Source organism: Salpingoeca rosetta (assembly GCF_000188695.1).
Source record: "Salpingoeca rosetta unplaced genomic scaffold supercont1.24, whole genome shotgun sequence".
Lineage (NCBI taxonomy): Eukaryota > Choanoflagellata > Craspedida > Salpingoecidae > Salpingoeca > Salpingoeca rosetta.
Genome location: NW_004754910.1, coordinates 259,833 through 283,545, shown reverse-complemented (window position 1 = coordinate 283,545; position 23,713 = coordinate 259,833). Strand labels below are relative to the sequence as shown.

The 23,713-nt window shown below is 59.0% G+C and overlaps 2 protein-coding genes across 2 annotated transcripts in view; both read right to left on the bottom strand.

The window, feature by feature from the left end:
• Positions 1 to 58: 58 nt before the first annotated feature.
• Positions 59 to 12,769, bottom strand: PTSG_08574 (uncharacterized protein). The gene is made up of 14 exons (XM_004990309.1): positions 10,789 to 12,769; positions 10,382 to 10,490; positions 10,073 to 10,195; positions 9,686 to 9,847; positions 9,428 to 9,538; positions 8,942 to 9,218; positions 7,434 to 8,647; positions 7,068 to 7,160; positions 6,409 to 6,744; positions 5,750 to 6,226; positions 2,244 to 5,528; positions 1,911 to 2,005; positions 1,633 to 1,680; positions 59 to 1,339 (listed from the first exon to the last, which is right to left on the bottom strand). Exons 1-14 carry the CDS (start codon positions 12,372 to 12,374, stop codon positions 403 to 405), a joined length of 8,853 nt encoding a protein of 2,950 aa, XP_004990366.1. The 5' UTR covers positions 12,375 to 12,769; the 3' UTR covers positions 59 to 402.
• Positions 12,770 to 13,117: 348 nt separating this feature from the next.
• Positions 13,118 to 23,713, bottom strand: part of PTSG_08573 (uncharacterized protein) — a 13,163-nt gene continuing 2,567 nt past the window's right edge. The window contains exons 3-7 of the mRNA XM_004990308.1: positions 14,563 to 23,713; positions 14,262 to 14,362; positions 13,884 to 13,952; positions 13,611 to 13,679; positions 13,118 to 13,299 (exon numbers count right to left, since the gene is read on the bottom strand). The exon at positions 14,563 to 23,713 is cut by the window's right edge and continues 2,059 nt beyond it. Of these exons, the coding sequence (XP_004990365.1) occupies positions 13,271 to 13,299; positions 13,611 to 13,679; positions 13,884 to 13,952; positions 14,262 to 14,362; positions 14,563 to 23,713 (9,419 nt within the window). The 3' untranslated portion in view covers positions 13,118 to 13,270. The remainder of the gene's footprint in view (positions 13,300 to 13,610; positions 13,680 to 13,883; positions 13,953 to 14,261; positions 14,363 to 14,562) is intronic.

Sequence of the window (23,713 nt, the reverse complement as noted above, 5' to 3'; positions counted from 1 at the left end):
CCACCTACGAAACTGTAACACCCCACTTAGCCCTTTGCACCCTTGGTTTCCCAGCCGCCACAGTCACAATTGTTTACTGCACCAGTTACTGCAACTACGACTACAACTGCTAAAAGAACAAAAGCACTTCTTGTACCATCATCATATTTGGGGGTCGTCCAAAGCGTCCCTTTTGCATCAGAAACAACCGCCCCAGCACACACAGACACACAGACACACAGACACACACACACACGTACGTACGTAACTGTTGGAACAACCCCACAACGCCACACCAAACCATGGTCACAACGATGCTGTCCAGAGACGAGACGCAGCATGCACAACTCATCACAAAATGCTCACGACACACATCATACACAGCACATCACCGTCATCGTCACAACACACGTGCACACCACGTTAGACAAAGTCCACCTTGTCGCCATCATCTTCTTCGGTTTCCTCCTCCGTCATGGATTCGTACACCTTGTTCTGCACCGCCTGTGCCGTGCGACGCCGTGGCACGTGCAACCCGGCACCAGGTGGCACCAGCCCCTGCTGCTGCTGCTGCTGGGCCGTTGCACCTGGGCGTGGGACTTCTGAGTATGTTGCCGCGCCAGGCATGGCCTCAGCGTAGACTGGGCCCGTGTCCGGGGTCTGGTACACCTCCTCCATCTGCCCGGGGATGGCGTGTGTTGGGCGCGCGTAGTCATAGTCGTCGCCCTCCTCCCCTTCCTCATCGGCCGGGATGTACCCCTGCCGGATCAACAGGCTCTTCATCTCGTTAGTGATGTCAGCGTTGGTCTGGTACGGCACGTGGTCCGCACCAAGCTCCGCATATGGCGTGGTGGCGTCGGACGCCTGTGGAATGCTCACACCGCCCTCCGTCCGCGGCCGCGAGTAGAGGCCGGCCGTCTCGTACCGGTTGCGCGTGGCCGTCTCAACATATGCGCTTCCAGAAAGGCTGGCGTTTGCGTATGTCGCACTCGCGTACGTGTCGCCACCGTTGTCGCCCGGCACCACCGGCTCAAGATACGTGCGCCCGCCAGAGCTGGCATCGGCAACGCGCGGCTGCGAGTATGTTGGGTTGACGGTGGGCACAACGGGCTCTAGATACGTGCGACCACCACTCTGCACACCTGGCTGCTGCGTGAAGTCCACGTCGCTGTAGCGGTTCGCCTCGCTGTCGGCCCTGGCATACACGGCAGGCTCTGCTGCACGCACCGTTGGCTCCATGTAAGGCCTGTCGCGGGAGGAGGGCAGGAACTCAAACGTGGTTTCCGCCAGATCAACGTCCTCTTTCTTCCAGTCATCATCGCCATCACCACCCTCATCGGCTCCCTTCACATTCAGATACCTGCGCACGCATTCAAGATGGTGTGTGTGTGTGTGTGTGTGTGTGTGTGTGTGTGTGTGTGTGTGTGTGTGTGTGTGTGTGTGTGTGTGTGCGGGGGGGGCACGTGAGCGGCAACTTGCATGTGTGTGTGTGTGTGTGTATGTGTGTGTGTGTATGTGTGTGTGTGTGTGTATGCGTGTGCGGGCGCTTACGTGTGTCACGCTACACATATGTGCGTGTGTGTAAAAATTTGGCAGCATCCATCGAACAAACACACACACATACAAATGCAAACAGAAAGCGGGGCAACGCACCCGTCGTCGTAAGGCTGCTGCACAGAGATTTGTTCCGTTGATCCGCGCCTGTGTGAAACAAAACAACAGAAAAAAAAAGAGGAGGAAAGGCGAAGAGAAGGTGTCAACAACAGCGTGAGAAGAAATAGATGGATGAAATTACACAAGCACACACATGCGTTTGTTTTGATTGAATGCCACCAACATCGTACCATCACACACGCATGCACACACACGCGCGCACACGCACACACATACACGCATGCACACACACCATTCCACACAACAAGGCCACGCACGTTCGGAGCTTTGACAAGTCGCGCAATCCCATTCCGACGTTGCGGTCGATGCTCTGCTTGCGAATGCTCATCGATGCAGCACGCACGCGCGAGGCCTGACAGCGGCGACAACACAGATTGGAGCAAGTGATGAAGCGTAAGAGCCGTAAAGGGAGCAATTCCTTGCACGTGTTGCTACATGCGTTGAAGTGCAACACGCTCGCAAGCATTCACACACACATATGCAAGTACTCACACATGCAAGCATGCACGCATGCACACACACATGCAAGTACTCACACATGCAAGCACACATACACACATACATACACACACATGCAGGCATTCACGCACCGATTCGAATGGCGCTGGGCGGGGGCGGCTCTCCTTCTGGCGACGGCGCTTCTTGCGGACAACGACAATAACGACAACAACAACAATGACCACAACAGCACCGCCAGCTGCTGCAGCGATGATCACGATGGGGAACCCACCCTCGTCGTTGTTGTTGTTGCTGCCGGTCGTTGCACCCACAGGCGTCGTGCTCACCTGCGCACTCGCGCTGTCCGTCGTGCTGTCCGTGGTTGCAGTGGCCAGCGGCGTGTTTGTGCTTGACACTTCGCCCAGAACAACGCGTGCAGCAATCGTGGTGTACTGGCTGCCATCGCCAAACACGGCCGCCAGCGTGTGCGTGGTGAAGCGACCGAGGCCATCCGACACTTCCACGTGCGACAGCTCCCAGTCACCGGGCGTCACCTGTGACAGGTTGAAGGCCACCACGCCCTCGTTGTTCTCAAGCTGCAGCGCGCCGCTATCACCAACGCTGCTGGTCGGTGAAGGCACCAGAGCACCTTCCACCATCCGCCGCTGTGTGTTGTGCAGCGCACACTCGCCCGCGCACACGTGGCCAACCTCGCATGTCTGCCGCGTCAGCACGAGTGCAACGCGCGCAACGCCGCTCTGATCGTCGCTCGCACGCACGCGCAGCTGGAGCTCATCACCGGGCACATCAACCATCAGCACGCCGGCGCCGGCATGGCGTGTGGTAACGCCACGTGCGCTCACCACATCCACGCGCTCAACCGTTGGGGAGGCACGGTCCACCACGCGCCCGTTCTGGTTCACAATGTGCCCCTCCATTTGGCTCGATCCTCCAAAGATGGCCTGGAGATCCGTTTCACGCAGGGCCGCGGTGCTGGTGCCGCGCGGTGTGGTGCACTCCACACGACACGCCTCCCACGCGCCCGTCAGCGAGTACCGCGGCAACGTGCCAGACACACGCACGCGACGCACGCCCGAGCGGCCCAGTGCCGCGGCCTCTGGCGTGGTGCCAAAGTTGGCGCTGGGACCGGCAAACAGCGCCTTATCACCACCATTGGCTTCGTCGTCACTGCCTTCCAGCCACACCGCTGCCTGGGGCACGGCCATGCGAGCCGTGGTGTCACTGCCGTCTGTTGGGGGGCTGCCCGGTGCACACAGCGCGACGCGGCACGTGTGCGTGCCCGTCTCCTGCGCGTTGATCCACACGTCCGCCTGCACGGATCTGGGGGCCATGTTGGTGTTCACAGCAACGGAGCTCTCAAGCACGCGCGCAGACAGCAGCGTCGGTATGCCCGATGGATAGGGCAGACTCGACACCATGCGTGGCGTCTTGAACCCTGTCGATTGCTGGTCCTTCCACGCCACAAACCCAAGCGCGTCTACGCAGAACCAGTCAACAATGGTGACGGTGCTGGTTGGAAGCGTGCCAGCATCGAAGACTATCGTCGTCTCCAGGAACGTCTGCTTCCTCGTGGCATCAAACGAAACCACGTCAAGCGAGACCGTCGCCCTCGCGCTGCCGGCCGCGTTGCCAAGCACAGCCACGCACTCGCGCGCGGGGGACGTCAGATCCACCGCCGTGGCCGTCACGTGAACCTCCACCGGCTTGGTTGGGTGCAGCAGCAGGTAGCCCGGTGTGATGGCTGCTTGCGTAATGCGTGGCCCGCTCAGATCGGCGCTGGGGTCCAAAGCGCCGCTGTCGCTGTTGGCGGTAATGTTGGCGATAATGGCGCGCATGCGGCACTGGTGCGCCTGCAAGCGGCTGGCAAAGGTATCCTCGGGCCCATACAGTGCCGCTGTGCTGCGCACCTCAAATGCCGTCGGTGCAGTGGCGTTGGCAGGCAGCAGCGTGCTCGTGCGGGGAACAATCGTGTGGGCGCCCTGCCCAAAGGCGGCAACAGATGCTGGGATGCTGGCCTCATTCGCATCGGCCGTGCTGCTGGTGGTGGTGGTCGTCGTGAGGGTGTTGTTCAGTGCACCAGCGGCAGCGCTGTTGAGCGTTGGCTGCAGTGCAAAGTGCGCCGCCGTCAACTCCACGCTCGTGTTGGCCGTGAAGAGCAGCGTTGGCGTTGCAAGAAAGTCGATGGCATACGCCGTGTGCAGCTCAACGGTGGCGATCGCGTCGTTGGGGTTGGCGCTGGCAATGCCCAATGTGGTGAACTCGTCCCGGGTCAGCAGCAGCGGCAGCGACAGCTCATCGTTCGCCGTGGCGGGCTGTGCACCAACTGTGGCAGCCCTGTGCAGCTGCACAGCGCGCACATACGACTTGACGGCGTCCCCAGATGTGGACGTCAAACGCAGGCCATACTGCACCTGGCGCACGCCGGCCTCGTCAACCACGGTGCTGGATGAGAGCAGGCTCACGCGGCCGCCCGGCCGGGCAAACAGGGTGAGGGACACATCGCTGATGGCGGGGCCACCAACGTCACTCTCCATGGTCGAGGGCAGCGCAGCTGGGAGCGGGATGGACAGCTGCACGCGGTCTGGCGCTGTTTCCGCGTTCACCTCCACAATGGACAGGGTTGTGCGCGTCTCGTTGTTCCAGCACTCCAAGCGCTCCACATACCAGATTTCGCTGGCATCGGCCTCCGGGCTGAGGGGAAGGTCCACAACTGCCAGCGTGAACCACGCCGTGACACCACTGTTGTCATCACGAGCCTGGATGTCATGCGACACAGCAACCCCCTGCACCGTGAGGGGAAAGTTGTCGCCTGGCGTCGTGCGTGACGTGGACACACGCGCTTCGCATCCGTGAAACTGCAGCTCGTCAGCAACGCCATCACCGTCGTTGTCGGCACGGCGCGCCCGCCCGGCATTGGGCGTAAAGTCGATTGCGGCCTCAAAGTGGACAGTGGCCACAAGCTTCTCGCCGCTAAATGACGTCGTGTTTGTGGCGGCCAGGGTCACGTGATCGAGCGCATAGGTTCCTGGCGACGCAACGTTCATGATGGTTGGGCCATTAGACGAGTACAGGCGCCGGTTGGCCGTGTCGAAGCACGTGAGGAAGGCCAACGAGTGGTACCCCTGCACGGCTGATGGGATCTCGCCCTCAAATCCGATGCGCAGCACGCCGTTGCTTGGCTCCGTGTTGAGACCCGAAACCACTGTGAGCGGCCACGACTGTCCGTGCAGGAAGTTGTGTACATCCGCCGTGCACGACGTGAGCGGCAGAGCGCTTTCAAGGATGGTAGTGATGGTGACGCTGACAACGTCGCCGTGTGCCGGCGATGGTGGTATTACGTCGTCCACTACGAGCGATTGGAAGCGCGGGCCAGAGTCGACCGTGATTGGGCTCGTCACATTCAGCACAACCGGCGACTGGGTGATGAAACGTAGGAGAGAAGGAGGACAGAGTGTGGGGGGGGGGAAGAGAGTTGACGAGAGAGAAAGAGAGAAGGGGGAAAGGGGGGATGAGATGCGGTGAGAGAGAAGAGGTGCGAGCGAGATGGACGTTGGATGCAAAAGGATGACAATCACACATTCACTCACATGCACACGCACATGCACAAATGTCCAAGCGATGAATGATGTTTACTCACGTTGAAGAAGAAGAAGGAGCGGCGGGCGTTTCTGCTTGCGTCACGGCAGTTTGCTTGCGAGAGGGATAGGAGCCCTTGTGGCAGTGCCTCCGTCTGCAGGAACGTGCCCATGACACCGTTTGCGCCCGTGACTGCTGGCTGCGATGCCACAAACGTCTGGCTGAAGGAGAACGACTCGCTGTGCGAAAACTGTAGGTCGCACTCCAGCCCTTGCTGCGTCTCGTCGCTCACGTCCGCAAACAGCACAAGTTGCACGGGCTGTTGGGGGTCGGTAATGACAATGTCCATCTGCTGTGCGCCGCCGAGCGCGGACACAGAGGCGAGAGCGGGCGGCGTCGTGTCGTACGTGGAGGGGATGATCAGGTTGGGCTGGCTGTTGGGCAGACCAAAGAAGTTGAAGATGAATGCGTTCTGCCCCGCACCGTCCTCGCACGACATGAACGACAGACGCAGGCCAGACAGCTCATCGGGCGTCACCTGGGTTGTGTTGTGTGTGCGTGCGTGTGTGTGTGTGTTGGGGGGGGGGTGGTTAAAAAAGCAGGTTGGAAACATACACATTAACACATGTGCACAAGCAAACACAGGCATTTATAATCATGGTCGCACAACCATCCTGACAGGGTTTGCCACCCACAACACATACGCACACGCAAACGAACCGTGAAGACAAAGTTGAGCGTTGCGTCGCGCACGAGAATGGGCGGTGAAACTGTTTGCGAGTAAGAGCCAAAGTAGAGCTGGCAGCGGGCAACACCGCTTGCGTCGTCGCTCACATCCGCCGTGACAGTGACGGTGACAACATTGGATGGGACTGGTGACAGGGGCTGTACAACGATGCGCGTGAGTTGTGGTGGCGACGTGTCTGTTACGCCGGTCTGCCGCACAACGAGAGGCGAGCCGGAGTCCTGTGCAAGACGTGAGAGGCTGTCAGTTGCATACAGGCGCTCCTTGCCAGACAAATCTTGGCAGCGCACTCGCGACAAGTGCAACCGACCCTGTAGCATTGTGTGTGTGTGTGTGTGTGTGTGTGTGTGTGTGTGTGTGTGTGTGTGTGTGTGTGCGTGCGTGCGTGCGTGTGTGTGTGTGTGTTTTTTTTTGTGAGGGGATGTTCGCACCAATAAACACGTCAATTGTGTGAGGTAGTAGAGGCATGAGACGGTCAAAGCAGTGCGCACGCCACTGCAAGGACTAGACACGTTGTACATCCATCAATGTCAACCACGCACGCACACACACACACACACATATACATATATATATATATACACACACACACACGCACACCCACACACCCACACACATGTCGCTGGCAACTCACGCTTGGGGATGACTGGAAGATGGTGAAGGGGATGATGATGGAAGTGTTTCTGACGGGCAGGGTGGGTCGGACAATGTGCACCATGTCCTCGCCCTTTGGCAGCAAACGTCAAGTACAGCGAGCGCCGGTCAAGGGTGAATATGGGTAACATGCAAGCACACTCTGACACGTCAAGCACGCCAGCCACTTTCACACTTGTCTGTCACAACGACTCCGTCACACACAACAATAATCCAAGACCTCTCATGTCCACCACCATACAACCACATAAACCACGCGAATATACGCCACGCATTCATCGTTAACCCCATCCACGCACACACACACACACACACGCACACAAGCACGCACAAACATGGTGCTTACGTTGACATCTGTGATGGTGGCGTCGCACTGGGTGACACCGCTGCCGTCATCAGTGACGTCAAGATGCACACGAACAACTTGTGCAGAGAGCGTCGTGTCAATGCGTGCGGGTGTCAGCTGGAGGTGGGTGACCACGGGCGCCTCCGCATCGCCACGCCCCTCCTGGACAAGAATAATCTGGTCCAGGTTGGGTGGCCACTTGTCGCGCGGTTGGGTGCGATCGATGGTTCGCGTTCGCCCTGACCTGTCTGCGCAAAGCACCTCTGTCAGGCGGAAGTTTGCGCCTGCTGACCACTGCGGCAGTCGGAACAGCGCGCTGCATTCCACAACCTCGTTTGGCGTGTACGTGGACCCCTGCACATAGCAGCCCGGGTACACAAACATGTCCTGTGGTGGCTCCAGCGTGACGGTGTTCTCTTGTGAAAGCCGCACAAAACACCCGTCTGGCCCCGAAAAGTCGTCGCTGACGCGCACGGTGAGCAGCACTGTCTGTGGGCCCGTGTCCGTGTTGACCGTGTCGTTCTCAAAGCTCACGCTGAAGATGGAGGGAGGCAGCACGTCCCCCGCGCCCTCTTGCGTCACCTGCAGCTGTGGAAACTCGGTCCGCAGCTCCTCTGCGTCATACGCGCGCGTGAGGACCTCACGGTTGGGCAGGACTTCGTCCGAGCACTGAATCTCGGTTGCGTTCCACACGGCGGCGACGCTGCTGCGAGGCCACGTCAGCTGGAGACTGATGGTCGTCACGTTGGCTGGTGCCTCGCGGTTGGCAAACTTGGTTGCAACACCCCGCACCGGGTTGGCCTGTCCAATAGCGGTGAAGGTGACCCTACACTCCGCTGGACCAACAAAGTCGTCCTTGACGTCCATCGTGAGCGTGACGCGCTCCTCCTCCAAGGACGTGTCGATGACGCGGGTGGAGAGGGAGGCTGACAGGACCACGGGCGCAGCAACGTCGCCGGTCGTCGCCTTGACGAAGGACCGCGAGTAGTGCGAACGGGCTTCAAGGATGGGTTGGGTCAGCTGAAGCATGCGTCCAGCGGCGTCCTCGCACTCGGTCTCCACCAGCGTCCACTGCCCGTGTGGGAAGTATGTCTCAAGATGAACTGTGGCGCTCAGCACGCCGTCTGTCGTAGGCGGTGAGAGGGTGGCTTCGATTACAAGCGTCTGCTGCGGCACGAGGGCAGACTGGTACACCGCAGAGCAGCGCTCAACACCTGCCAATGGTGGTTGGGGGGGGAGGGTGATGATGGTGGTGGTTGGGGGGTTGAGTGGAAGGGGGGAGGGGGAGGAAGAGGGAAGTGGCTGGGAGTTGGGTTGCAGGGGATGTACAATCTCGGAATAGGACAGTGGTCAACATTTGAGAAAACACACGACACACACAGACACACACAGACACGCACACATGCACATACACAGACACACCGCATGCACACATAAACATCACACAGACACAGACACACACACAGACACACACACACACACACAGACACACACACACACACACACACCTGCGACGTCGTCGGTGACGGTCCAAGTGGTGGTGACGTTGAGGGCGGCCTCGTCCCAAACGGTGTCAAGCATCCACACGCTCGGGATGACAATGTCCTGCACGAGATCATGTTCAATACCAACGCCAGGTGGGCTGAGGATGGCAACAGTTTCGCCGCCAGAAAGGTCCGCGTAGAGCCCAAACACATCCACACAGCGCACAGTCACGATTGCATATGTGCCCATCTGGTCTTGCTGCGTCAGCATCACATCGCCTTCAAACACAGACGCGCCACCCTGGTGTGTGGTGAACCGAAGACGATAAATGCAAAGGTCGAGCAGATGTGTGAGCGGAATGAAATGCACAGTGGTTGGGGGCGGGGGAACAACTTCGAGGGCATTGGCACACAACACCCACACACACACACAGCACAACAAGCGACGATCACACGCACATACGCACATACGCACATACACACACACACATACATGCCACACGAGCACACCTCTGCTGGCCCCGTGTATGTGTTGACGGTTACGCTGAAGCTCTTGCCGGTGCCGACAGAGGCAAAATAAGCCGAACACAGTGAAACAGCAGTGTTGTCGCTCACGACGACCTGATATGACGACGACGATGAGGGACGGTGGTGATGGTGGTGCAAGTTGATGAGTGAGATATGTGGAAGCATATTTCTCACAAAAGAATATCGTCGCACGATCGCACAGTTGCACAGTCAAGCACACACGCGCGCGCGCACACGCACCTCGAGTTTGATTGGCTGCCCCTGTGCCTGAGACGTCTTGTTGTGGGAGAGGCGAATGGCTGTGATGACAGGTGGGCTGCCGTCGCCACGACCCGTCTGGTTGAACCCGTACAAAGCTCCGTCGGGGAAAGTGACGTCCATAATCATGGTGGTCAGCACCGCCTGTGCAACAGCGGTGGCGTTGATGATGGGTGTAAGCAGGAGAGAAGAGATGAGTCGTGGACGAGATTGCGATTGTTCGAGTGTGCAAAGAGGGTCTGCAGACATGGTGGCAACACGAAGACACAAAAGGACAATGACATGAAGCTGGCATGAAGCTGACACACAGACACATACACACTACACACTACATACATACTTCACACAACACACGAGCACACTTTCTACCTGGTTGCCTGCAAGGTCGGAGCAATATCCGTGGTTGATGTACCAGAAGCCCGATGGCGTGCCGCGTTCAAACACGATGTCCTGTGCAACCACACCGGGGACGCCTGTCGGGTAGAGTGTCATCTAAATCAAAGGGATAAGGGGGAGAAGGCAGGTGTGGTGGTTGTTGGATTAGTTGTTGGAATAGTCGCGGGGGGATGACGAGCTTTGAGTGAGGAAGATGAGAGTTGCGCACTCGTTCACAACACACACACACACACACACACACACACATACAAAGAAACGAACAAATGAACAAGAGCGACTCACGGCGCGGGATTGGCGGCCAAGTTCTTCGAAGCGGAGAGAGAGGTAACAGGAAGCAACCTCAATGTTGTCCGTGACATTGAAGGAAAACCGAATCGTTTGTGACGATTCACTGCCAAATGGGGAGAGGGAGGCGGCAGTAGACACGGATAGAGTGCCATTGGCATGGTATGAGCCGGATGCATGACGCACCATAGTTGCGAGTACACACGTACGCACACGCATACACACACACAATCACCAGCTCAAAGACAAAGACATGCACGCACACGCACAACAACAATAACAACAACAACAACAACAACTTAAACAACTTAAACAACAACAACAACAACATCAACAACAACTTAAACAACAACAACAACAACATCAACAACAACTTAAACAACAACAAGCACACGCAAGGAGACCTGGTGTCGATGACGGTGCGCGAGAGGGCAAAGGCGTGGATGACGGGCGGGATCACATCGTCCTCACCATCTTGCTCAAAGCCGGCACCGCCCTCTGTCAGCTCAATGAGCGCGCGGGCGTCCTGCAGGATGAGCGAGTGTTGTGCTTCGTCCCTGCACGTGAGACGTGACACAATCCACCCGCCCTTGCGAGAGAAGGCGGGGACATTGAGACTGCCATACAGCACCCCATTTGTGGTGTTGCCAAACACAATCTCATCCAGGACGACAGCAAGGCTATCCGAGACGCCTTTGTCATCAGTGTCGGGGGTGAACGTTACCCGGCAGCTAACAACGCCAGACAGGTCGTCAGTCACTGCCAGGCGCACATCAATGAGCTGTCGCTCGTAGAAGGTGTCCACCACGGTTGGATCGAGGGTGAGCGGTGGGCCTGCGCCTGCATCAGGGCTTGGTGGCTCCATGTCCCCCACCCCTCGCTGCATGATCTGGGGCTGGAACGGCGACGCGAGCTCTTGGATGCGCTCGAGATGCACCGAGAAGGCGCGCGTCGTGTGCCCATTGACGTCCGCGCAGAAGATGCTGGTCACCGACCACGTGCCCATGGGGGTGTAGCGCGGGAACACAAACGTGCCCTGCAGCCGTGTGACGACGGCGGCGTCGGGGACAACCTGGTCCAGGTAGGTGCCCGAGCCGAGCGGTGTGATGTCGGCAAGGGTGGCCGTGCCACGCGGGACGAACTCGGCTCGCTGGCTGAGCACGTTGGTGTCAGACTGCACGACAACCTGGCAGCTGGAGACGGCAGAGAAGTCATCGAGGGCGATGAGCGTGGCCGTGATCTCGCGCGGGCGCGCCGTGGTGCTGAAGTTGGTTGGCTCGAATGTGAGCGCGGCCAGCATCGGGCTGGCCACATCGCGAAGGCGCGGCTGCGTGAATCCACATGCGCTCGCGGCCACAGCAGCTTGAGTGTCGCAGTCCGAAACCACGGCTGGGAACGACTGCACAGTACTCAGGGTCACACCACACTGGACATCGGAGACAAACCAGGGTCCCGATGCAGCGGTGGCACCGAGGATCGCGCCACCAGCTGGCGTCTGCAGCACGTACACGTTTGTTGCGTTGTCGCCCATGAACGCCGTGTCAACCTCCACCACGCTCAGGTTGAAGTAGGTGTCCACTCCACCGGCGAGGCTGACGACGCCGGTGACGTTGTTGTGCAGCACCCAGCGAGCGTTGTACGAGGTGGCGGTGGCGATGCAGAAGAAGTTGGGCCGCTCCTGACGTTGCGGTTCCAGCGCGCCGTGCGGCGTTGTCTCGTTGCGAAAGCGCAGGTACAGCCTGGCGTGGAAGCGATCGGGGTTGTCGGCGATGCCCGGCGAAGTGGCCTCGCTCTGCACAAAGTGGAACCGCCATGCCGATGCCGTGTCATTTGAGATGAAGCGGGCGTCCTCCGTCGCCAGCTCCGTCACTGTGGGCCACTGCAACTCTTGTGCGTGGGCAGTTTGGGCTGAAGAGCTGCACAGCGCCAGTGCCAGCACGGCAAGCGCGCAGCACTGTCGTATCGCGCTGTTGTGCGCGTGTGTGTGCATGTTCTGTGTGGGTGTGTGGATGCGTTTGAGTATGTCGTTGGGGTTGTCTTTGCTGTGTGTACGTGTGTGTATGGGCGTTGTTGCTTGGTTGGTTGGAAAGGAAGGAAGCCAATGACGGCGCGTCAAAAGCAAGGAGAAGGAGCAAGGCACTGAGCGAGAGTCAGTGGGTGTTCGTCGTCAAAATGAGTGGGAGTGCATCAGTCATTTGGAGTCGACGATGACGTATGGAAAGTGGCACACAGTGGAGATGCGATGTGTACGTGTGTGTGTGTGTGTGTGTGGTGTTGTGAATCAACACAAAAGCTGGAGGAACCGGTAAAACGCTGTCGTTGTCACGATGGTGTAAGGTGAACCAACACCTCAAAGGGGGGAGGGGGGGGGGTAAGAAAGAGGAAGAAGGAGGAAGCAGGGAGGGAGGCAGCCAGGAGGCGTGCACCAGAGTGTCAGGAGGTGTTGTGTGCGAGTTGTGGGTGAGGTGGGGGGAAGTGGCATGTGTGGCGTGGTGCAGTTGAGCCTTTGCGCCTTGCAGCGGGTGTAAGCGTGTGCCTTTTGCGTCCTTCCCCAGCACACGCCACTCTGCTTGAAAATCGGGCAGGCTATCTTCCCGTCCTTGAAGGTCGTTTAGAATATTATTAAAAGATATACACAATTCTACCGCCCATGATGCAAGACATGTCCCGGAACAAGCTGGAGCGAGCAAAGGGAAAAAACACGCCGCGAAGAAAAGCGAACGTGAGTCAGCGTGCGCAGCAGTTGCAATTTCCCTCCAACACGTGCGAGGCGACATGTGATGCCAAATGATGACAACACTGTGTTCTGGTGGTGCCTCGCTTGCTTGCCTGGCTGGCTGGCTGGTCTCCCTGCTTGCTTGCTTGCTGGCACTGAACGAAAACATGTCACCCACTGGCCGAGTCCAGGCTGTAATCTGTTCCCAGTTACGCAATGGGGAGGAGAAGAAATACAAATACAAATACAAACAAACACACAAAAAACCGTTGTGTCAGTGAGTAACTTGGAGGAGGACTTTGAGGAGCATCATCATCATCCAGTGTTGTCATGATGGTGTGTGCGTGTGTGTGTGTGTGTGTGTGTGTGTGTGTATGTGTGGGTGTGTGTGTGTGCGTGCGTTGTGGGTGGGGGGGGGTGGCGGTACACAAAGATGGCAGTGGCCTCCCATGCCACACCATGCCACACCATGCCATGGCCACGTCGATTAGATTGTCGCTCAAAACTCACCCAAGACAACGTGGTCGAAGAAGTTGTTGATCATGAAGCGCGTGGTGCACACGTCGCAACGGCCTCGCCCTGAGAATGTGTGTGCATTGTGGCGTTGGCAAGTAAGTAGCGGTTAGAAGGAGGAGGAGAAGCGCCACAGGTGTGTGGTGCAGCCGTGCCGGCGCGGTGCTTTTGCACACACACGCACATGCAGACAAATGTTCACACATCTTCACTCACACACACACACACATGCAGACACACAAGCGTTCACATACACACATCTTCACACACCAAACTTCTTGCAGTGGAAGGTGCAGCGCTTCCTTGACCGCTTGAGACCCTTGTAGTTTTGCTTCAGAGCTGTTGCGGTTGCACGGAAAGAAGAAGCAGAAGCAGAGGGAGCATCTGGGGTGAACCAAAGAGAAACAAGGGGACAGCGATCGCACAAGCTGAACAGCACATGGACGTGTGCACAGACACACGAACATGAACAGCGGCACCCACACGCAAAGCATGCACACACACACGCACACAAAACCATACACACACACGCACACACACGCACACACACAAAACCAACACACACGCACGCACACACGCACACACACACACACGCACACACAAAACCAAACACACACGCACACAAGCATACATGCAAATCGTACACACCGCCAGCGAGCGCCTTGCGATTGAGTGATTTCGGAATCAGCTTTTTGTCCTTCATCCGGTGAAACACGCCACGAGCAACACCCTGGCACCCGTAACAAATCCTATCAAAGTGGCATGCAGGGCAGAGAACACGTTAGGCTGTGGTTGAACTAGGTGCAAAGCACGTGTGACACCGACACACACACACACACAACCACACACAACCACACACGCACTCGCACACACACACAACACACACAACCACACACAACCACACACGCACTCGCACACAAACAAAACAACACACACACACGATACTCACAAACTGTTGGGGGCGTTCTTGACCTTGCACACGGGACACCGTTTCCTCCTCCCTGTGCGCCTCCTGCGTGCCGGCTTGTCCGTGTACTGTGCATAGTCCTCCGCGCCAGGGTCATCGCCACCATCAGCCATGCTGCTGCTGCTTGCGCTGCTGTGCCGATCCAGTGCCAGCGCCTGTGGCGCTGACGACGATGACGAGCCGCTTGCTGCTCCTGCAGTGCTTGCCACCACAGCTGTTGTTGTTGCTGCTGCTGCTGCTGTTGCTGCTATTGTTGCTGCTGCTGTTGTTGTCCTGGTTGATGATCGAAGCCGCGCGGCTGCGTACACAGACCGCCGCGGCCCAGCGGCAGAGGGCGCAATGTGCGGTGACGATGTCAACGACACGCCCCCATCTGCATCATCATCACCACCTTCACCACCACCTCCTCCTTCTTCATCCCAGTGACCACTGCCATCACCATCGCCGCCATCCATGCGGCCTGATGCCGTGTGTGTTGTGACGCGTTGGGGTGTCTGGAAGTGCACAAACGATGCGCCCTCCCTCTCATCCGCCTGCTGTTGCTGCTGCTGCTGCTGCTGGTCGCGACGATGATGGCTGTGGTCGTGGCGCGTGCGCGAGGTGTGATGCGGCAGTGTGGGCTGCACGGCACCGCGCGTATGGGACCAGTGCGTACTTGAGGCGTGCCGCAGTGGTGGCGCGTGGGACCCAAACGGCGTGCGTTGTGAATATGGCGCGTGATGCGGGTACGGCTGCGCGGGCGGATGCAGAGACGACGACTGGGCGAGCGCGGGCGGTGGCGGCAAGTGCGGTGGTGGCGGGCCCACTGCCACTCCTCGATGCATTGAGTGCTGGCGGTACAACGTCGATGACGGTGCGGCTGAGGATGGTTGGGGTAGCCATTTGCCATTGCTCAGGGGGCGTGGTGGCGGCGGCGCCGCCGGTGGCATCATCGGGTTTCGCCTGTGATCACCGCTCCTTTGCACGGAAGACATTGGGTGCGGAGGCCGAAGGTCCCTCCTCCCCATGCGATACTCTCGCCTCCTTCCTCCCCGTGGCCCTTCCTCTTCCTCCACCTCCTCCCCATCCCACCACTCGCGCCGCCCAATCCGCTCGCTGCGATGATGGCGATCACGGTGCCGGCGGCGGCGGTTATGATACCCGTCGTCGTGGCCCCGGTCTTCCTCCTCGCGTGTTGGAAACCCCACGCGGCACCGCATGCCGGTTGTGGTGGACCAGCGCTCTGCCTCTCTGCTGGCAGCGAGCGAGATGGGTGGCACGGTGCCTGGCAGCGGCAGAAGTGGTGGCCGTTCCTGCGCACTCGACTGTGACTGCGCTGCGGACTGCATGACGTGACCTTGCCCTCGCTGCTGATGCTGGTGCTGCTGCGGTTGTGGCTGCTGTTGCTGCTGCAGTGGGCGCGAGGGGTGTGGTGGCAATGGGAAGGGTGTGATGATGTGCTGCCGATGCGCCTCGGGCTGAGCGGACGACGATGACGACGGTGGGGCTGTCGTGCGGCGTGCCGCAGTCGTGCTGGAGCCATGCAGGGCAGCTTGCTCAACAGTTTGCTTGGCCTTGCTAGAACTTGCTGCGCTCTCATTGGAGCCTTGGAGATGTGGCGGCGGCGGCGGCTGTTCCTGGCGCTCCTCGCCTTTCTTGCTCTTCGTCGTCCGCTGTTCTGGCGGTGATGGTGGCTCTGCACCTGCGGAGAGCGTCCTCCTGCGTACATTGTCGACATCACTGCCGCCCCCACCGCTGCTCTTGCCCGTGCCCTTGCTGCTGCTGCTGCTGCTGCATCTCTCGCTGCTGCTCTTGCCCTTCTTGCTCTTCTTGCTCTTGCTGCTGCTACAACTCTCGCTGCTGCTCGTCTTGCCCTTCTTGCTCTTCTTGCTCTTGCTGCTACTGCTGCTGCTGCTGACGGTCGCAGCGTCCCGCATCGAGGCCGTCCTCTTCCCTGTCGCACGTACTGGAGATGTCACCACCAGCCGGTTCTCATTGGCCGCCTCAATCACAAACGAGACGTTGTTGGTGGCATTAACACCCGCGCTGCCAGCCTTTTCCGTCCGCTGCTCTGGTTTCTGCTGCTTCTGCTGTCTACCGTTGTTCTGAGTTGTCACAGCTTTGCTGCATTTCTCCTCACCGCCCTCGCCTTTCATGCCGCTCTTTTGGCCCTGCTTCTGCGTTGGCTGTTGTTGCTTCTTCTTCGTCTTCTTGTCTTGTGGCTGCTTCTGCTTCTTCTTGTTTGTCCTGTCCCGGGAGCCGGTGCTGCTGGCCTGGGCCGCAGCCTGTTTCGTGCTTGTCTCTTTGCTCTTGCTGCCAGCCTCTTTGCCCGTGCTCTTTCCACTTCCTCCACCTTTGTCATTGTTGTTGGCGCTGTTGTTTCTGTCACGATCATCGCAGCCACTGCCTGGGGCTTTCTTCTTCTTCTTCTTCTTCTTCGTCTTCTTTCCCTGCTGTTTTGACTGCTGCTTCTTCGCCTTTGTCTTCTCGCCCTCTTTCTTGCTCTGCTTGCCCTTCTTCGTCAGCTCTGCCCTGCCCTGCTTGCTGTTCGTATTGCTGCCCGTACTGCCTTGCGCTTTGCCCTTTACGGCGTCCCCGCCACTGGGCGCAGCCTTCTCCGCCTTGCCCTTGCTTTTGAACTGCTGCTGCTGATGCTGCTTTTGCTGCTGCTGCTTCGTCTGGTTCTTCTTCGCTGGCGGCGGTGTCTTGCCGGCTGCGCTGTTCGTCGCCTGAGGGGACGACTGCTGCCCACTCTTGCTCGCCTTCCCATTCCTCTGTTTCTGTGGCAACGCTGATGGTGGGGCCTTGCCAGAAACGGCCTTTCCGCCCTTGCGACTGTCACTGTTCCTGCCGGTCAACTGTTTTTGCTTCTGCTCACCGCGTGTGCTCAGCCTTGCAGGCGTCCGTTTGGTCTTCTTTGCCGGATGCTCCTCTTCTTCACTACTGCTGCTGTCACTGCTGCTGTCACTGCTGCTGTCACTGCTGCTGTTGTCATTGCTGGACAGAAACACAAGCCGCTTGCCTGTGCTTGCAGTGCCAGCTCTGACCCGAACAGCACCCTTCCCGTCATCCTCATCATCCTCGTCGCTGCTGTCACTGCTGTCGCTGCTGTCGCTGCTGGATGATGATGACGACGATGACGTTGACGCTGTGGCGAGCATACGGGCTGTCCGTTTGACAGCTGCAAGCGCCGCTGTGCGTGGCGTCTGCGTGCCTGTCTTGGCTCGTATTGCTCGCTTGGGCCGCGGTACAACGGCTGTGGTGCTGACAGCCCGTGATGGTGTCGATGGTCCAAGCAGCAGCAGTGGTGGTGGTGATGATGATGATGGTGACGACGACGAAGACGAAGAGGAGGAGGAGGGGGATGATGAAGAAGAAGAGGATGATGAAGAAGAGGGCGACGACGACGAGGAGGAGGAGGAGGAGGAGGAGGAGGAACGTGCATTGACCTTGGCCTTTCGCTGCTTCATCTGTGCGCTTGCTGCCTTGAGCAACACACCCTTCTTTTGCTCGGTACCTCCTGTCGGTTCTGCCATATCTCTGACCAGCGGTTGCGCTGTGTGCTTCCTCATGGCAACTGTGGTGCCTTGCTTCTCACCTTCTATGTTGCTTGCTGGCTCCACCTTGCCCACCTTCATCTCTGCCTTCTTCTCTGTCTTTGCGCTCTGTGGCTGCTTTGATGGCTGTTTCTTCGCTTTCTTGGCCAGGGGCTCTGGGGTCGTGGTTGCCGCAGCTGCTGAAGACGCCACTTCTTGCACACCATTGCCCTTCTTCCTCTTCTCCTCCTCCTCCTCCTGCTGCTGTTTCTTCCTGTTTTTCTCCTTCTTCTTCTCCTTCTTCTCCTGTTGCTGCTGTTGTTCGTGATGCTGCTGCTGTGACTCGGCTTGTTTCTTGCTCGGTGTTGCCTTTGTGTGCTTCGTCTTCTTCTTTCCAAGCGCTTCCGGAGCGCCCCCGTCCATCTTCATCGCCGCAACAACTGCAGCCGCTGCGATGTCTGTTTTGCTTGCTTCCCCAGCCTTGGTGCCCTTCCCTTGGGCAGCAGCCTGCCTCTGTTGCTGTTGTTGCTGCTGATTGTCTGCGATTTTTCTCTCTTTCTGTCGTTGCCTCCTCAGCTGCCGCGGTGTCTTTTGCTGTTCGGACTGCGTGAACGAAGACGGTGGGAGCTCTGTCTGCAGCTCTCTGGCGTGTGATGCCGGTGTTACCAGGTGCCAGCCAACACTCGGCAGGAACGCGCTGTGGCATCGCGTGGGTGTGATCAGAGCCGCAGACAGCTCAGTGGCAGGGTGGGCAGGGCGCACAGCCACAAGGCGCACACACTCGCCCTGTGGGTGCTGCTTCAGAGCCATCAGCACTGCCATCGCTTCGTCACTGCTCACACACAGCACCGGTGCGTGCAACTGAACTGCAGCTCTCACCATACTCAAGGCAGGCGATCCACCCTTGCCTGCGGAGTTGTTCCGTCGACCCCGGCCCCGGCCGCGGCCGCTGCCGTTGCGACCATTGCTTGGAGTGGTAGGGGGCGCCGTGATGGCGGGGGCGAAGCGATTGCATGCAGGCACCAGTGGCCAGGTGGGCGGGACAACAACGACGGCGTCGTGTGCAATCAGCCCTCCAGCCGTGAGCAGCGATAGCATGCAGCCAACAGGCGCTGGAGATCTTGGCTCAAACACAAGCGATGGCGGTGGCTGCGATCCACTCACAGACACAGACACGTGCACCACGTGCCCTTGCGGTGGTGGGTTCGGATGTAGCAGCAGCAGCGGCTCTGCAATGCCAACAGTGTGCAAGAGGCCAGCAGCTGCAGGGTCGCTGGCTGCCAGCACGCCCCGCAGGCTGCGCGTAATGGCGCGACACATGCGCATGTAGTTCACGCCTGGCCCGTCAGCGTGAAGGCCGAGCTCGGCCAACGTCACGCTCATTGTCACGGCAGCCGTCTCAACACAGTCGTCGTCTTCCTGCATACCCAGGCCACGCTGCCCGCCAGCAGCATGGAGGATGGAGAGGTTTGGCACACAGAACACGAGTGGCTGGCTGCCTCCCAGTGGTGCCGCCGTTGCTGCTCCAGTAACTGCTTGCATCGCTGTTGCTGCTGGTGGTAGTAATGCTGCTGCTGCTGCTGCTGCCGGTCCTCTTGACGATGACAACACGGCGCTGCGCCCTCGCGCTACCGGCGCACTCGTATGTCCAGTGGAGATGCTGGCGTGGCTGCTGGCATTGGCGTCAGTGTCACCACCAGCACTGGCGCGGTCGTCGGCCACGGAGTGGCGAACAACAACGGAGAGGAGGCGGTGCTTGAGGACAACCAGCCCGCGCGCATGCAGGCGCTCGTTGAACCGCACATCCTCCCACACAGAATCCTCAACGCGGTAGTGCACATCACGCGTTGCATCTGCGTTCAGCAGCACAAACGAGTAAACATGCCCGTGCGCGTATTTCTGTGCTGGCTCAAGCACCCCACTTGTATCGGAGGTGGTGTCGGAAGTGGCATCTGCCCACCCAGTGTGCCAACGCGTCACGCCCATGCACGCAAACCGCTCTACGTCTGCGGTGCGAAGCATGGTGTCGATAACCGTTGAGAGTGGCACCACGTCATGACCACGCGCACCGGTTGCGTTGGTGCTGCGCGCACGCAAGAAGCGCAGGCATACCGCGTCCATAATCACAACAAACGGGCTCACGGTTGACTCTGCCTGTGCTGTCGTTTCGCCCTTGTTGCCGCTGGGTTCCGTACCCTTTGCCTGCCGCTCCTTGTCACCGTCACTGTCACTTTCATCACTGCTGCCACTGCTGCTGCTGCCATCATTGCTACTAGTGTCATTGCTGCTGGAGACGAACACCAATCGTTTGCCCCTGCTTGCTGCCCCTGCTTTGACGTGCACAACATCGCTGCTGTTACTGCTGTCGCTGTCCTCATCGTTTCCTCTGCCATTACTGCGCTTACTGCGGCCTGTGCTACGGTTGTGTTTTGTTCTCTTACTTCCGTTAACCTCTGCTGTCCGCCTTGACGCGCGCGTCCCAACAAACAGGCGCCTCCCACCAGCAATGTCCTCTTCACTCGCATTGTCCTCGTCGCTCGTTGTCTCGCTTCCTCTCTCGTATTCACTCTCCTCATCACCGGTGTCCTCCTCACCCACATTGTAGTCTTCATCGCTGCTGTGGTCGCCCCCAGAACTCTCGCTCTCGCTGCTCTCGCTGCTCTCGCTGCTAGTGTCCAGCGCGTGTGCGAGCCGCTGCGTGGCACTCTCGTCAATCACCACCACCTCGTCATCGCCATCGTTGATGTCGTCAGTGCCGGCACCGCTTGCTGCTGTTACGGCCGTTGCTGCTGTCATTCTTGTTGTTGTTGTTGTTGTTGTTGTTGTTGTTGTTGTTGCTGCTGCTGCTTCGTTGACCACGAACTGCTGCTGCTGCTGCTGCTGCTGCTGTGGTTGTGATGACAGAGCGCAATTCGCGTCATAGTTGATGGTGGCAAACGCCTTGCAAAACTGCTTGAGTGCAGCAAGGGTGGAAGCCGACCATACCCCGCACACCACCACGTCCGGGTACATGGTGGTGAAACTTGGCAGCGCACTGCGCGTCGTCACAATCACCTGCAACAGCGGTTGCGATGGCGGCGGTACTGCGAAGGACGACACCTTGCCCTGCTGCTGGTCCCGCTGGTGTGATGCCATCTGCTCACCGACTGTGCTGCCACGCCCGTTGCTGCTGCTGCCTGCAGCCATCGGTGTGCTGTGGGTGCGTTGCTCCGGGCCGTGTGTGCCTGCAGCAGCCGTCAGGTCCACGAGCGCCTCTGCAGCGTCTTCGGCAAGCGTCGGCGTGAACACAATGGTGCCAAAGGCAATGCGCGACAGAAGAATGCGGCTGAACGTGAATGCGCTGCTGCTGATGTCAAATACGTGCTGTAACGCCTCGGGGATGCACCACAGCGACGTCTGCAGTTGCGAAGCAAACGTGGCATCCAGTCCAGGCGTGCTCGGCACAGCAGCAAAGCGAAGCGTCTTGCTTCCACTGCCCGATGACATGGCCGCATCTACTGCTGCTGCTGCCGTTGCTGCCGTTGCTGCCGTTGCTGCCGTTGCTGTTGTTGTTGCTGCTGATGCTGGTGCAATGGCAAGTGGTGCTGCTGATGTCGGCTGGTGTGCCAGTGGCGGTGGCGGCACTGTGCGCGTTGCAATATCAAACGCGGATTGGCGCGGGAGGGCGCTGTGCAGGTCCACCCAAGTGGCCGGGGATGGGAGATCGCGTGTTGGAAGGCCGCACAGGCGGGGATGCGGGGGCACCCACGGCAGCGCACGCACCAACGCAAACATCGACAACGATGCTGATGGTGGTGGCGATGATGATGAAGTGGAAGCGGCTGCTAGGGATGAGGGTGTGTTGGGCGATGCGGAGACTGCAGGGGAAGCTGTGACGGTGATTGCGGTGCTGGGTGTGTCGTCTGCACCTGCCTTGGCGTTCCTGCTGCGCGTGAACCCCCTTGCAATGCTGCTGTCGCTGCTGCTGCTGCTGGTGGTGGTGGTGGTTGCCTTGCGTCTTGCCTTCCCCTTTGCCTTTCGGCTTGCCTTGTTGTTCGCCTTGCCCTTTGCTGTGTTGTTGGCCTTGTTGTTTGCTGTGTTGTTCGCCGTGTTGTTTGCCGTGCCGTTGGTCTTGTGACCACTGTTGCTGCTGTCTTGACGAGTCTGTTGCTGAGCGTGCTGTCGAGCAGGCGCATTGGGCTTCTTCCCACCAGCAACACCACAACCACCACCACCTTCACCTTTACCACCACCATTCGTGAGTGGTTGTGTGCTGGGTGGGCGAAGCGTCCAACGCGCAGAGGCCTCTGCGTCTTCGTCGTAGATGCAGTTGCATATCCGCACATTCGCCTGCTGTTGCTGCTGCTGATGGTGCTGCTGCCGAGCATCACTGCTCTGGCTGCTGGTGGCAAACAGCACAACGCACGGGTCGAGCGTAATAATGATGCCAGCGCCAGCAGCCACGTCGCGGAGGTGGCCGTCTGTCACCATGGACGCCTGGCGTACAACACGCACGCCCCCGTACCGCTGCGTAAGCTCTGGTGTGGTTGCAGCAAGACACTCCACAACGCCGCACAGCGCGTCAACAAACCGGGCGAGCGTAGCCCTGCACAAGTGCTGCTGCTGTGGCGTCTGGCTGCTGGCGTGCAGGTGTGCATCCAGCGCATCGCTACCAGTAAACGCAGTCGCAAACACCCCCGCTGCTGGCGATGGTGATGGCGTGAACACACTGTTGCTGTTGCTGTTGTTGCTGCTGCTGCTGCTGCTGCTGCCAACGTGACGGTTGCGGCCACGGCGGTGAGTGTCCGCTATGAGGCTGTTGTTGTTGTTGTTGTTGCTGTCACTGCTGCCGTTGCTGTTGTGTTGATGGGTGGCTGGGTGTGGGTCGAGCTGGGTGGGTGCGTGTGCCGTTGTTGCCAGTCGCGTCAGCAGGTGCTTGAGGACGGAGCTGAAGCGCTCGCGAACTTCCTCCCCACTCGTCGCAACGATGGTGCCATGCACACCAGCACGCAGGCCTGCTCTGGCGCTGATGTATGTTGTCGTGATGTCACCGGGCGTGCTGATGCTGCTTTGGTCGCCATGGCTTGTATCAACTGCGGTGTTGCTGTTCGTCGTGGTCTTGTTAGTGTTGGTATTGGCTGCAGTGCTGCTGGTGTTCTTGTTCTTGCTTTTGCTCTTGCTGTGTTGGGTGTGCGCGCGATTGCTGCTCGTTGGTTTTCCTTGCTGCACGACCGGTGGAGAAGACGACGACGACGATGACGTGGATGACAAATCAATAGTCACGACACGTGATGGCAGTGGTGATGGACGAGGCAAGGGGTCGCCCGTCGTCCTTGGTGCCGTGACAAGGGGTGTGGTTGTGGTGCACGGGAGAGACCCACCTGCCGCCAAGTGCTGAACAAGCGCGTACGCATGCAAAACACCCAGAAACGTGTCATCTGTGCCCACATACGCCGCCAGCTGGCTTGCCTCGTGTGGGGTGGGCTCCAGCTCAAGCGTTGTAAAAGGCAGGCGGTTGCCAAAGGGGCTGTGCTTGCAGGCAATGCCAAGACACGACACGCCCTCCACCACAACAGCGGAAGCAGTAGCACCAGCGCCACCACTGTGCTGTCCGCTGTTCTGGCGCGGCAGCACAACGG

Coding starts and splice junctions, on each gene's coding strand:
- PTSG_08574 (XM_004990309.1), bottom strand. CDS start 12,374: ATGCACACACACGCGCACAACAGCGCGATACGACAGTGCTGCGCGCTT. Junction 9,219..9,427: donor CATACACGGGGCCAGCAGAG/GTGTGCTCGTGT, acceptor ACCACACACCAG/GGTGGCGCGTCTGTGTTTGA. Junction 7,161..7,433: donor CCACCATCACAGATGTCAAC/GTAAGCACCATG, acceptor TTGCTGCCAAAG/GGCGAGGACATGGTGCACAT.